The sequence below is a fragment of the Sturnira hondurensis genome, unplaced genomic scaffold (genome assembly GCF_014824575.4).
Source record: "Sturnira hondurensis isolate 20B ecotype Veracruz unplaced genomic scaffold, ASM1482457v3 Scaffold0008761, whole genome shotgun sequence".
Taxonomy (NCBI): Eukaryota; Metazoa; Chordata; class Mammalia; order Chiroptera; family Phyllostomidae; genus Sturnira; species Sturnira hondurensis.
Window position 1 is genome coordinate 4,589,386 of NW_028081392.1, and position 13,403 is coordinate 4,602,788.

The 13,403-nt window shown below is 40.1% G+C and overlaps 1 protein-coding gene across 2 annotated transcripts in view; it reads left to right on the top strand.

Annotated features, from left to right (window-relative positions):
- Positions 1 to 106: 106 nt before the first annotated feature.
- Positions 107 to 13,403, top strand: part of SAMD8 (sterile alpha motif domain containing 8) — a 66,136-nt gene continuing 52,839 nt past the window's right edge. Inside the window, exon 1 of one of the 2 annotated variants that reach the window (XM_037055987.1) lies at positions 107 to 313. In XM_037055987.1, the coding sequence (XP_036911882.1) occupies positions 140 to 313 (174 nt within the window). In that variant the 5' untranslated portion in view covers positions 107 to 139. The remainder of the gene's footprint in view (positions 314 to 13,403) is intronic. The other variant, XM_037055986.1, reaches the window with a different exon arrangement.

A 13,403-nucleotide genomic window follows, 5' to 3' on the forward strand; every position in this document is an offset into this window, starting at 1 on the left:
AGGCCCGCGTCTCTTCCGGCTTTGGCACCGCCCCCCACCCTTAGAGCTCCTCCTCCTGGCAGTGGGGCCCCGCCTCCCGAAGCAGTTCCGGTTTGAATTGCGAGCAGTTGCCTGGTCTGCGGACACTGGGGCAGGAGCAATGCCTGCGCGCAGCCGCCACCGTCCGCGCCTCCACTCCAGGTCTCCTCCCCGGGCTCCGCCCCCGCCGCTCGAGGCGGTGGACTCCGGCGGGGCTCGGAGGGCCGCGGACTCCGACGGCGGCTCGGAAGCCGACTCGGAGGTGGGTCCGGGCACTCCTACTCGGACGGCGGAGGTGAGTGGGAGCTGAGGCTGAGAGGGGAATTTAGAGGGTACCTGCAGCCAGGGGTGAATGAGGTGTCGAAGATGAAGCCTAGGGCTGCCGAGGACGGGTTCCGGAGGGGCCACGGGAGGCGGTTGAGGGAGCCCGGAGAGGCAGCTCTGGAATGGAATCTGAGGGAAATGGAGGCTGTTGAGCTAGGGCCCGAGGGGGATGGCGATGGACAGGGGCTGAGGGGTAAGTAGGGGTTCGGGGCAAGGAAGTGGGAGAGTGGGGGAGATGTAGCCTTGAAAAGACGAGGGCTTGGAGGTTTTTGAAAGCAGAGCGGAGAGAGGAGATGCAAGGGGTCCCGCCGGAACCGGGCGCTGGAGGAGGAGATGCTGTGGGATGTGGCAGTGGGGGCGCAGGGTCGGAGGAGCGGGACCGGGGCCGAGGTTACCGCGCGGCAGGAGGCGGAACCGGGTTGGGACGCTCGAGACGGCTGGCCAGAGTGGGGCGGTGGTGGTTGGAGGAAGGGTTCGGGCTTGACTGCAAGAGGAAGGGGTCTCGGGTGGGAAGTAGTCTTGCCCAAAGAGCCAGGAAAAAAGAAATGGAAGTAAAAAGAAAAGGAGCCCTTTGGAACCTAATTTAGGGCTTGGGCATCTTCACAGGTGTCTTTCAAAGCATCGAAGATCGCTAAGGTAATATACTTGGGTCGTGGGGGTTTCTCGTTTGTGGGCAGTGGACGGACCCTTTCAAAATCTAGGGGGAGGAGCTGTGTTTTGCCGAAAGGACTAGGGAAATCGTGAAAAGGGAAGTGATGTTCGGAAACGTAGGGAAAGGCGTGATTCTGAAAATAAAGATACCATTTGGATTTCTTTTAACAGCATGTTTCTTTTTTCTTTGTTATTTCTTCGTAAAATTTAAGTTTATATTAAACACCAGAGAGTTTTAGATCTTTAAAGAATGTTTAATGCATTACCTTTACATTTAAAAATAAAGCTCGGGATAAAAATGTGGACACCTAGATTTTATAGATAGTCAGTATTGACCGGTTCCACTTGGACAGCTTGGGTCGACACGTACTCACCCAGGGTGAAAATATGGTCGGTGCAGGTGTCCGGGCACATAAATCTGTATGTGAAATCACCGCAGTCCAGGAGCCTACCAGATCTTCCTCTTACCCATAACCCCAGGATTGGAGTTATCTCTTGAAAATTGGAGGGGTACTCTTGACCTATTTGTAGGACCAACATTAATGCAGTTTTGCAGATATTATATGAATAATATTTTTAGTACGTGATCTAGAAAAACAAGAATAGAAGATGCTTATAGTTGGGCGTTAACGGAACTGGGATAGGTGGGTACACATTTTTTATAGAAGAAATAGTACCAAAGCCGTAATTGTGCCAGAAAGATAATGATTATAATATTTCCATTTGCATTAGTATAAATAAGTTACCTTCCTTTTGTAATTATTAACGTACAACGTGACTTTGTGAAACCTTTGACTTTAGCCACATCTTGTGTTTTTACTTTTACGACTTCTGTCTGATAATAAGCTTTGCAAAGCTGTTGGCCATTCAAAACAAACTTTCCATCAAGTATTTCTACTCTAAATGTGTATCACCTATTTATTCTTTGTGAAATAATTTACCAGTTGCAACAAGCTTTTAGTTTATATGTAGAGAGTTTATATGTCATATCTTCAAATGCTCAGTGGACTAGTAATTATCTTGTTAAAGGAGAGATGAATTCTTTGCTTTTAGCTGTTGTCAAAAGATTGACTCCCTTTTCTTTAATTGGTCTTTAATTAAAGAAGTTTACATAGTATTTCTGTTGTTTATGTTTCAGTTTACTCTCACCGACTGAGCTCCTGTAGAGGATCTACATAGTACTTAGTTCTGAATAAATCTTGGCATGTAAAAGTTTAGGTAACATCTATTGCACAGGTGGCAAACACAAGGCCTGAGGGCTGAATCTGGCCTTCCACCTTGTTTTATCTGGCCTGGCACCTTGTTTCTACCTGGTGGCAGTGCCAGCTCCTTGCCCCTAGTTAAGGAGTAGTTACATTTATACAGTCCTAAAATGACATTTGGTCCTTGAAGGCAACCTCGAGGCTGATGGGCCTCCCCCACCCCCCAGTGAAAATGAGCTTGACACCCCTGGTCTGTTGAATAACATCTTAAGTGTTACAGCAAAATTAAAGAAACTGTTAGATGAAGTTAGTTGTATAATTAATGTATCAGCATGCCTAATAGTTATTTTGTTTTTGTTTTCCTTCGACAGTTCTCACAATCACTTAGTTGTAAAGAAGGTCAGTTTAATGGTAGAGCACTTTCTCTAAGGCAAGAAAATCTCTTACTCCAGAAGAAGCCATCAGGACTGCAAGGGCAGAACATGCAGGCATATTTAGATAAATCAGTTTTGATTTCAGTGGCACATATTCTGTTCTTCAGAGACTCTCATTCAGATTGAAGCATTTTTATTTTGCTAATCGTTAGAGCTTCAATGCTTTTTCAAAACTTTTCATAGTTTTGCGGATTTAGAGACATCATCACAGTTTTTCTGAGAACTGAAATTTGGACATTGTTTATGAGATACTGTTGAATCACAGATATTATAATGAATATTGTTATTATTTTAATAAGTAACCATATTAACCAGCTATTCCTTCAAAATTCTTATCCACAGGCCTCATAATAATGTTTGGTTTTAATAGTAAGGCATACCTAGCATAGCCGTTAAGTTATGGATAAAAATGTTTCTTCATCATTTTCATACAGTGGTCTATTGATAGTGAAAGTTGAATTCACTTTTTAAATTAAAAGCTTCTGTAGCTTTGATTCTCTTTGTACATCAAACTGACTTATCTGAGATTGAATACAAATCTGTATTCTGCCAAATTACCAATGAAGTTCTTTGTAAAGATTATGGTATTAGTGGAAGAATACAGGGTGAGCTAAGTGCAGTTCTTTTCATGGATGTAGGTTACAGGGAGGGACTACACTATGGTGCTCAGATTAAATGTTTTACTTTTGCAGAATTTGGGGGAATTTAGATTTGTTTTCATTTTCTCTTGAGTGTTTGTATTTGCTGATAAATAAGGTGTTACCTATTTATATAATGCTGTACTTTTGTGATTTTAAATTTTTGCTTGCATGTGGTTTTGGAAACTTTTGAAATCTAGTTTTGTTTTCTTTTTTCTCTGGGGATATGATATATGGCATTGAGGGATAGTAGTTGGGCAAGAACAGAAAGGGCCCTTTGGCTAAGGGTAGTCACGACAGTGATCCATTCTTTCTTTAGGTCTCAAGGTTCTCTTGGCTTTGAGAAGTCAAGAAGTTAACTAAAAATAGGAGAGTGTGGTCAGGCCCTCCTAACTTGGAGAACAATTCAGTGTTTACATGCTACCTCTGGTTAGTTTGCTTCTAAATATGTGGCTGTGGATCTTTGACAGACCTGTGGTGTAAATATTCCTGTGCTCCCTCGTCCCATGCACATAGCACCATAACTGGATCTTAAGCTGAGTCTTCATTTCATGTTCCTATATTGAAATGTTCTGTTAATTCACCACACCTTGGATCCTCCCAGTAATGTAATTACTTCAGTACAGAATGTAACATAATGTGAGTCTATCCTGGCTCCTGTAGAGGATGGCAGAAACTAAGAAAACTTGGTTATATTGATTTCATTATAAGACAGTGTTTTATGATATGTACCTCAATAGCATGTTGTGGAGTCAATGACCTATATTTGCATTTGCTTTAAATTTTTATTGTGGATTTTTGTGAAGCTTTTGAGTTATAGAAAAGACAAAAAAAGATGGTAATATGTCTGTGGACCCTTTTTCTGTTCTCTTAAAATTCTAGGTAGGAAATTCTAGTAGGAGGTGAACCATGCTAAGTAACAGTCTTCCTTTAAGTTAAACTGTATCACAGTTATTGGAAATGCCATCAAATTGACTTTAGCGTGGAAACTTTGAGACTGAATTAAATCAGTATCATTTTCATTAACAAACTATTGGCAGGAAAGTCAGAGGCTGCCAAAACCATACATTGAATTTTGGGTCCAAATCCAATATATTTTTACAATATCATAATGGAATTTGAAATCCTAAGCCAGTTCCTCATTTTTCAATATGTCGATTTGATTTAGAGTCTATCATATTTAAAAATAATGGTTTTACCCTGGCCAGTGTGGCTCGGTTGGTTGTCATCCCACAAAGCAAAAGAGGGCATGACTGGGTTGTGGGTTTGGTCCCCAGTTGGGGTACATACGAGAGGCAATTCTGATCGATGTCCTCTCCTCTTCCTCTCTTCCTTTTCCTCTCTCTAAAATAAATAAATATAATCTCTAAAATATAAAAATAAAACATAAGTAAAAATAATGATTTTGTTTACCAATCAATATGTCAAAGTTAGCCTGCCCAAGTATTATTTTAGTGATTAGAATAAGAATTATAATCTTATATGCTTGGCTTCTTTACTGATGTGCTCTGGCATTCAAGCAGGTCAAGCCTTTCATTAAGTTTACCACTAAATCTTGATTGTATAAAAACTTTAACATAACTGAGAACATAAACTGGGTGGTGTTGTTTATTGGATTGGTATTCATGGAGTTGAGATAGTTCTAGATGTGTTATAGAATTAAGTGCAACCTGATAGTTGTATATCATTTAGTCTGAGGCAAGTTGGAGCCAGAAATGGTTTGTGCTCATTAAAAAAATATATTGAAAAATAATAATACATTGAGTGCATGGTCCTAGCAGCAAAAAATATCCCAGAACTTAGATGCAGAATGATGATATAAGTGAGGAGGCTAGTTGATTTCTCCGAATGTGTTGTTCCAAATCCTGCTCAGAAGTGGAATATAGCAGAACAGTCAAAAGTCATGGATAGAGTGTCAAAAATGGGGGGTGGGAATTGGTTCAGTCTTTGAAATTGTTGTGTAATTATAGCATATTTCATAGGTGTTTTAAGAAAAAATGACCTGTGCTCACTAAGAAAAAATCAATTTTTGATAATATTCAAGAGAAAATAATAGTTTGTGTTTGCTCTATGAAAATATTTAAATTTAGGATTAAAAATTAAAAATGAGATTTTAAAAGCTTGATAGTCCCAAATACTACAGACTTGAGAGTTAAATACCGAAAGTAAATCTTACCCTCCTACACTGTAGTTTTGGATTTTTGCTTCCATAAAAATTGCTTTTATGCTCTAGTTTATGCATCTGCAAATTACTATAATTTGTCTCTATTAATTTATTTAATAAAGCATATTAAGTAAGCCTTATTAGGTAAAATTGAATTTTAAGCTTATTTTAGCATAAGTGCAACTGTAATGTATAATTGCCCTAAGGAGGATATATTGACACTAACTTTACATAATTTTCAAATATCCCCCCCTTTTTTTGCCTTGTGATATGGATATTTTTTAGGTCTTATATATCACTTAGAGACACTAACTTAAACGTTTTTACTGTGTACCAGATTAGTAGTTACTTCCAAAAACAGCACATTTTGTTTATATGAATCAAGTTGTATCAATTGTTCTAAATTCCTTTAGGGTCATTTGAATGTATGGTTTTTAAAGTCAATATATGTGGTTTTTAAAGAGGATAATATACTCGAGAATTTTAGAGTGTTTTGTGTATACGTACATACCATCAGGCAAAACTACAAGAAAAATCCAGTGTATTTAAATCACTATAGTCACCACCTGAACATGGATATGGGTTCTGTGAACCTTTGTATAGAGTAAAGTTTTCCTTTTGTTGATATGTCCTCTGAATTCTAAAGATTGCCTAATGATAAATTAGAAACCATTTAGTCTCTTGTGTGTTTGCATAATTAAGCTCATAGAATAATTTGTGTCTTTCCACTTATTTGTTCTTGTCACATTAGGAAATTTCCCCAATTTCTTCCAAAATTCTTTTTTTTTTAATTTTTTTTCCAGATTTTATTTATTTATCTTTAGAGGGGAAAGGAAGGAGAGAGAGAGAGAGAAATATCAATGTACCGTTGCCTCTCTTGAGTCCCCTGCTAGGAACTGGCCTGCAACCCAGGCATGTGCCCTGGCTGGGAATCGAACCGAGATCGTGTGGTTCACAGGCCCAAGCTCAATCCACTGAGCTACGCCAGCCAGGGCTTTTCCAGAATTCTTAAAGTGCTTTTAGGTATCAGTAATAATCAGTTACATATGACATACTTTTTAAAAATGTTGGTAAGTTCAGTGCTCCTGTTGAATTTGATATTAAATGATATGAGAAACTCATGTTTGTGTGTCAAATTCTGCATTAGTTAACTGGAATCACTATTGTCTTGCTATTCTGTTTCTCAGTTAATGTTACTTGATTACATCATCGTTTTGCTGAAAGTTCTACCCTGAGCAAAGCTGTATGAGATTTAAAAGTGATTTTCAAATGCTCATATTTATTTCTTATTGACCCAAAAGGTTTCCAGAATTAAGAGTAGCTGTAACTATTAGTTGACAGATGATACTCTTAGTAATTGAATTTCAGGCCTAGGGCAACACTAGCAGAAAGGAGCTAATATGTGATGGCAATACTAGTTTACATTTATTAAGCAATTTCTATTTGCCTAGGATTATTATAAATGCATTACATGTTTATTCCATGTAATCTTCACAACAAGCCTATGGTATAGGAACCAGTATTCTCTTCATTTTACAGATAAAAATACTGAGGCCCAATAAGGTTAAGTAACTGCTGCAGGGTCACATAACTAAGTGATAAATCCACAGTTTGAACTTAGGCAGTTTGATTCCAGAGCCAGCATTCTTAGTTGCTGTGTTTCTGGATTTTTTATCAGATTCTGTTGTGGAATAGCTGTTTGAAGGTTATTTAACTCTTTAGCCTTAATTTCTTCAGATATAAATTAAGGAATTGTATCAGATCCTTCCATGTTGCTTACAATTCTAACATTTAAGGATTTTGTTACTCTAATTTGCAAAGTATGATGTGTTCATTGTCTCTGATTAGTTTGTTTATAATCTCTTGAAGTATAAAGGTTAAGTCATTTTCCAAAGTCACAGTGTTTTATGGCAGAGGGAAGTGGATCTGTAATCACATCTACTCTTGGATTTACTGATCTTGATAGTTGCCTCACTATTGCTTAACTTTCATTTAGTGTGTATATCCATACAGGGGTTAATAATTGAATTTAATTGATTTTCTTAATTTTCTATTCATATCTGTTTATTTTTTTAAAGTGGCATTTAAAAAATTATGTTTTATTGATTATGCTATTACAGTTGGCCCAGTTTCCCCCCCCGTCCCCGATCTACCCAGCACCCTAACTCCCTCAAGCAATCCTCATACCATTGTCCACGTCCACTGGTCATGTGTTTAAGTTCTTTCCCTACTACTCCATTTCCTGTGCTGTACTTTACATCCCCATGGCTATTCTTTAACTATGTACCTATTTGTACTTCTTAATCCCCTCATCTCTTCACCCATCCCCCACATCCCCTACCATCTGGCAACCATCAAAACACTCTCCATATCCATGATTCTGTCTCTGTTCTTTGCTTAATCTGTTTCTTAGATTCAATTGTTGATAGGTATGTATTTACTACCATTTTATTGTTCATAGTTTTGATCTTTTTATTTTTAAAAAACTATTTTATTTATTTTTAGAGAGGGGGAAGGGAAGGAGAAAGAAAGGGAGAGAAACATCAATGTGTGGTTGCTTCTCCCATGCCCCCTTCTAGGGACGCCCCTAGCTGGGTAATCAAGGTGCGCCCTCTGTGTGTTCTGAATACACCCTCCTCTTATAGTTGAGCCTTGACTCTTTGCTGTTGGCACATCAATGGGAGGGATTAACCCAGGCCAGTTGGCTGCAAGGACGGGCTGTGACCACTGACCACCAATCTCTGCCCTCTGTGTAGGATCAGCTGTGTAGGGGCTGGGTGTCGGTGCTCTGACATGGTCTATAGCTGTCCACTGAGTGCACTGGCCCTGGGGTTTCCCTGGTGGTGCAGGCCAGGGTCAGCTCCCACCTGTGTTCTTCCCAGAGCCACATTTTCAGAGCTATAAATCAATCTGAGATGGCTGCTAATTGTATTGGGCTTAGAGATTCCCAGGTGAAGCCAACCTGTGAGTCCAGGCTGATTGCTGCTAGTTCTGGGTCTGGGGCCACTTAGCAAGAGGTACGGGAGTTGGGGCCTCACTGAGGCCCACTGTTGCTTGTTTGAGAGGATTTAGGAAGTTGTGAAGCAGGAGCCAAGACCAGCCATTCATATGGAAAAGACACCGTTAACAGCATGGGTGGGCCTGTAAGTTGGGTGGGGCTGAATTTGGGGGGATCTCCAGGGTGAGGCAAGCAATGTTAGCCATGTAGATGGAGTCTCAGATATGGTACCTGTCTGCCGGCTGTGTGGCGAGAGTGTTCAGAAAAGGGGCAATGGCCTCTGCCCGCCTTTCTTTCTGGGAGAAAGCTGTCCCCTGCTCTCTTCTTGATACCAGACACTTCAGTTACTTCTTGTATGCCAACTGGTGCCTTTCAAGGTGCTACCCAGGTGCTGGAGTTCAGAGGGAGTGAGTCTGAGTAGGTGAGTCCATATGTGGGTTCTTTAAGGGGAACTGCTTGGGACTCCAGAAGTTTCTTACACAGACTCAATATCCACTGGTTTTTGTAGCCAGAAGTTATGGGGACTTATCTTCCTGGCACTGGAACCCTGGGCAGGGGTTCTAGTGTTGGGCTGGGACTCCTTGTCTTGCGATATCTTTCCCAAATTTTGTTTTTAAATATTGAGCATCAAAAAATTCATGGTTTATTATATTTGAAAGAATTTAATAATTAAACACACTCAAACTATACATTTTACAATCACATTCTATTAGTAAACACTTAAAGCCACTGACTTCTTTTGCATCGTAGGACACAAACAGAATCAAGGCAGTGAAATGATGGCAAATTCAGTGGTAAACTTTTTACCCTTATTTAGTCTGTTCTTTGACTAAGTAAGCATTATAATATCATTTGTGGGCAAAAAAGAGAGGAGGAGAGAAAGAAATTGTAAAAATAGTGTAACTCATTAGTTTGCAGCATTTAAAATTGTCTATGCAATGAACAATTCTGTAAGCCCAATACCTTGTTTACAGGATGCACAGTTACTGGTTACAGCTTTAAGGTACAACAGTTAAACATTAACACAGTCATAAGAATAGAAATAGAGAGCCACTTGATGGAATTACAAAAATTATTACCTGTTGATCATTAGCAAACCATCATCACTCACTAATAAAAAGAGAGCATCTGAAAATAGGATGTCAAACCCCAGCTTAAAGTGTTTTTTTGTTTTTCTTTTTTTGGCAGAGAAAATTCTTTAACAGAATAGTATGTAATATCAGTGCTAAGAGTTTGGGGTTTTCTTTTTTCCTATAAGAAACTACAAGGAATTCTTTTTGTGTGGTTCGCAGGCCCGCACTCAATCCACTGAGCTACACCAGCCAGGGCTCTGGAATTCTTTTTAAACTGGTTTTCCTGAGAGCTGTGCTTTTGGATTTAGGACAGGAATAGAAAACAAAAGAACATGGCCAAATTCTGCTCCTTTTTCCCGGAGATAGAAAGCAACTTTTAAGTAATCCTCCATTTCTTTCGTCTTTTCAATTTTTTTAAATGGTGGAAGAGTAAACAATGAAGAGAGGCTTAGGAACTTATGTCTGACAGCTTTAAGTGCTATAACATCTGAATCATAGGGGTGCCAGAAGGAGAACAAAAACAAGAAATTGAAAACGTATTTGAACAAATAGTGAAGGAAAACTTCCCCAATCTTGCCAAGGAAATAGGCTTCCAGGAAGCTCAGAGAGTCCCAAAGAACTAGACCCAAGGAAGCACACACCAAGGCATATCATCATTAAGTTACCCAAGATTAGAGATAAAGACAGAATATTAAAAGCATCAAGAGGTAAGGAAAGGACTTCTGGTCAAGATGGAGGCGTAGGTGGAAACACTGTGCCTCCTTGCATAACTAAGTTTAAAGACAACAAAGTTCTGGTAACAAGCGCAACCAAAACACAGAAAATTGAACTATACGGAAGTCCGACAACAACGAACCATTCAGCCAGACCTGTAAGAGGGGTGGAGCCAGCGGTGGAGCAGGGTCGGGCCAGAAAGACCCGCTGTACCGACCCAGGCGTGCAGGCAGCCACGGGGTAGCAATGGGCAGACCCAGTGAGGGTGCAAGGCAGCTAGCTGACCACAGTCACACATTCGTGCACAGATAAACCAGACCAAGGAGCAAGAAGTGAGACAGACCACGCAGGCCCCGGCGGCAGGAAGCAGCAGAGGGGACCACCATTGCCCCTCTTTGACCCCACCCCCACATACAGCATCACAACCCAGTGATTGAGTTGTCCCACCTTGGTGAATACCTAGGGCTCTGCCCCTCATACATAACAGGTGCGAACCGACCAAAACATTATGGCTCAAGAACAGCTCAAAACCCCAGAGCCAATCACTCTAAGTGACCAAGAAATAGCCAACCTCAGATGCACAGTTCAAAACACTGGTGATCAGGATGATCACAGAACTGGTTGATTTTAGTCACAAATTAGAGGAACATATGAAGGCTAAACTAATTGAAATGAAGGGAGATGCACAGGAAACCAATAATGATGGAAAGGAAACTGGGACTCAGATCAAGGGAGTGGACCAGAAGGAAGAAAAAAATGACCAAACAGAAAAGAATGAAGAAACAAGAATTCAAAAAAATGAGGAGAGGCTTAGGAACCTTCAGGACATCTTTAAATGTTCCAACATCCAAATTATAGGAGTACCAGAAGGGGAAGAGGAACAGTCATAAGTGGAAAACTTATTTGAACAAATAATAAAGGAGAACTTCCCCAGTCTGGCAAAGGAAGTAGACTTCCAGGAAATCCAGGAAGCTCAGAGAGTCCAAAGAAGTTTGATCCAAGAAGGAACACACCAAGGCACATCATAATTACATTAGCCAAGATTAAAATGAAGAAGAGAATCCTAGAAGCAGCAAGAGATAAGGGGACAGTCACCTACAAAGGAGTACCCATCAGACTGTCAGCTGATTTCTCAAAAGAGACCTTCCAGGCAAGAAGGGGCTGGAAAGAAGTATTCCAAGTCATGAAATCCAAAGACCTACAGCCAAGATTGCTCTATCCAGCAAAGCTTTCATTTAGAATGGAAGGGCAGATGAAGTGCTTCTCAGATAAGATCAAATTCAAGGAGTTCATCATCACCAAGCCCTTATTATATGAAATGATAAAGGAACTTATCTAAGAAAAAGAAGATGAAAAATATTAACAGTTAAAGGACAGCAAACACACAGTTATTAACAACCACACCCAAAACAAAAGCAAACTAAGAGGACAGCTAGATCAGGAGCAGAGCCACAGAAATGGAGATCACATGGAGAGTTAGCAACGGGAGTGGGAGGAGGAGAAGGTACAGAGAATAAGTAGCATAGACAGTAGGTAGAAAATAGATAGGGGGGAGGGCAAGAATAGTATGGGAAATACAGAATCTAAAGAACTTGAGACAGGTGGACATAAACTAAAGGGGGGGAATGGTGGGGGAGGGGGTGTGCAGGGTGGAGGGGAATGAAGGGGGGAAACAGGACAACTGTAATGGCATAATCAATACAATATATTTTTTTAAAAGATACAAAAAAAGAGGTAAGGAGAGAATTACCTACAAAGGAGTTCCCATGAGATTATCAGCTGATTTTTTAAAAAAAAACCTAGCAGGCAAGAAGCTGGAAAGTGTTTGAAGTCATAAAAGGTAAGGGCCTACATGCAAGATTACTCTATCCAGTGAAGCTATCATGTACAATGGAAGGGCAGATAAAGTGCTTCCCAGATAAGGTCAAGTTAAAGGAGTTCATCATTACCAAGCTCTGTTGTATGAAATGTTAAAGGGACTTACCTAAGAAGTAGAAGAAGATTAGAAACTATGAACAGTAAAATGACAACAAACTCATTACTATCAACAACTGAACTTAAAAAAAAAAAACAAAAAAACTAAGCAAATAACTAGAACAGGAACAGAATCAGAGAAATGGAGATCATATGGAGGGTTTTCAGTTGGGATGGGGAAGAGAAGAATGAGAGAAAAGGTGCAGGGAATAAGAAGCATAATTGGTAGGCATAAAATAGACAGGGGACGTTAATAATAGCATAGGAAACAAGCCAAAGAACTTACATGTACAACCCATGGACATGAGCTAGGTTGGGGAATGCTGGTGGCAGGGGGCGTGCAGAGCAGAGGGGAATAAAGGGGAGAAAAAAATGGGACAACTATAATATCATAATCACTAAAATGTATTTTTAAAAAATCTGTAGAGAAGAAAGTTCAACCTGGGAGTCTTCAAAATAAAACAAAAAGCCTATTTAAAGTTCAGGGCCCATCTTGAGTGGCAGTTGGACTACAAATCACAGCTGTGGCCAGTTTTTCAAACTGCAGAGTGAAATTCTTCAGTTTTATAATATGAAGAAACAGTACAATACTTTCACTTATAATCCTAAGTCAGCATCATAACGTGATCTCAAATTACGTAACACCACAGTAAGGTAGGAGGACATCAAGGCATAAAGACATCAAGGCAAAAAAAAATATTCAACAACATTGAGCGCTGGCCTGCGAACCAGAGGATCGCGGTTCGATTCCCAGTCAGGGTACATGCCTGGGTCGCAGGTCAGTTCCCTGCAGGCCAACTCCAGCAGGGGACGCACGAAAGGCAACCATACATTGATGTTTCTCTCCCTCTCTCCTTCCCTTCTAAAGATAAATAAATAAATAAAATCTAAAAAAAAAAGGTGTTGGGAAAACTGGACAGCTACTTACAAAAAAAAATATTCAACAACAATAGCTACTAGGGAAATGGAAATTAATATTATGCTAAAATAAATATGACAATATGAATGACAGCAAGGATGCAGAAAAACTGGATCTCTCACACACTGCTGGTGGGAAAGTAAAATTATATATCTGTGCTGGACATAGTTTGGCAGTGTCTTAAAAAATAAAACATATAGGCCCTGGCTGGTGTAGCTCAGTGGTTGAGCACGGGCTTGCGAACCACAAATCGCAGTTCGATTCCCAGTCAGGACACATGCCTGGGTTGCAGGC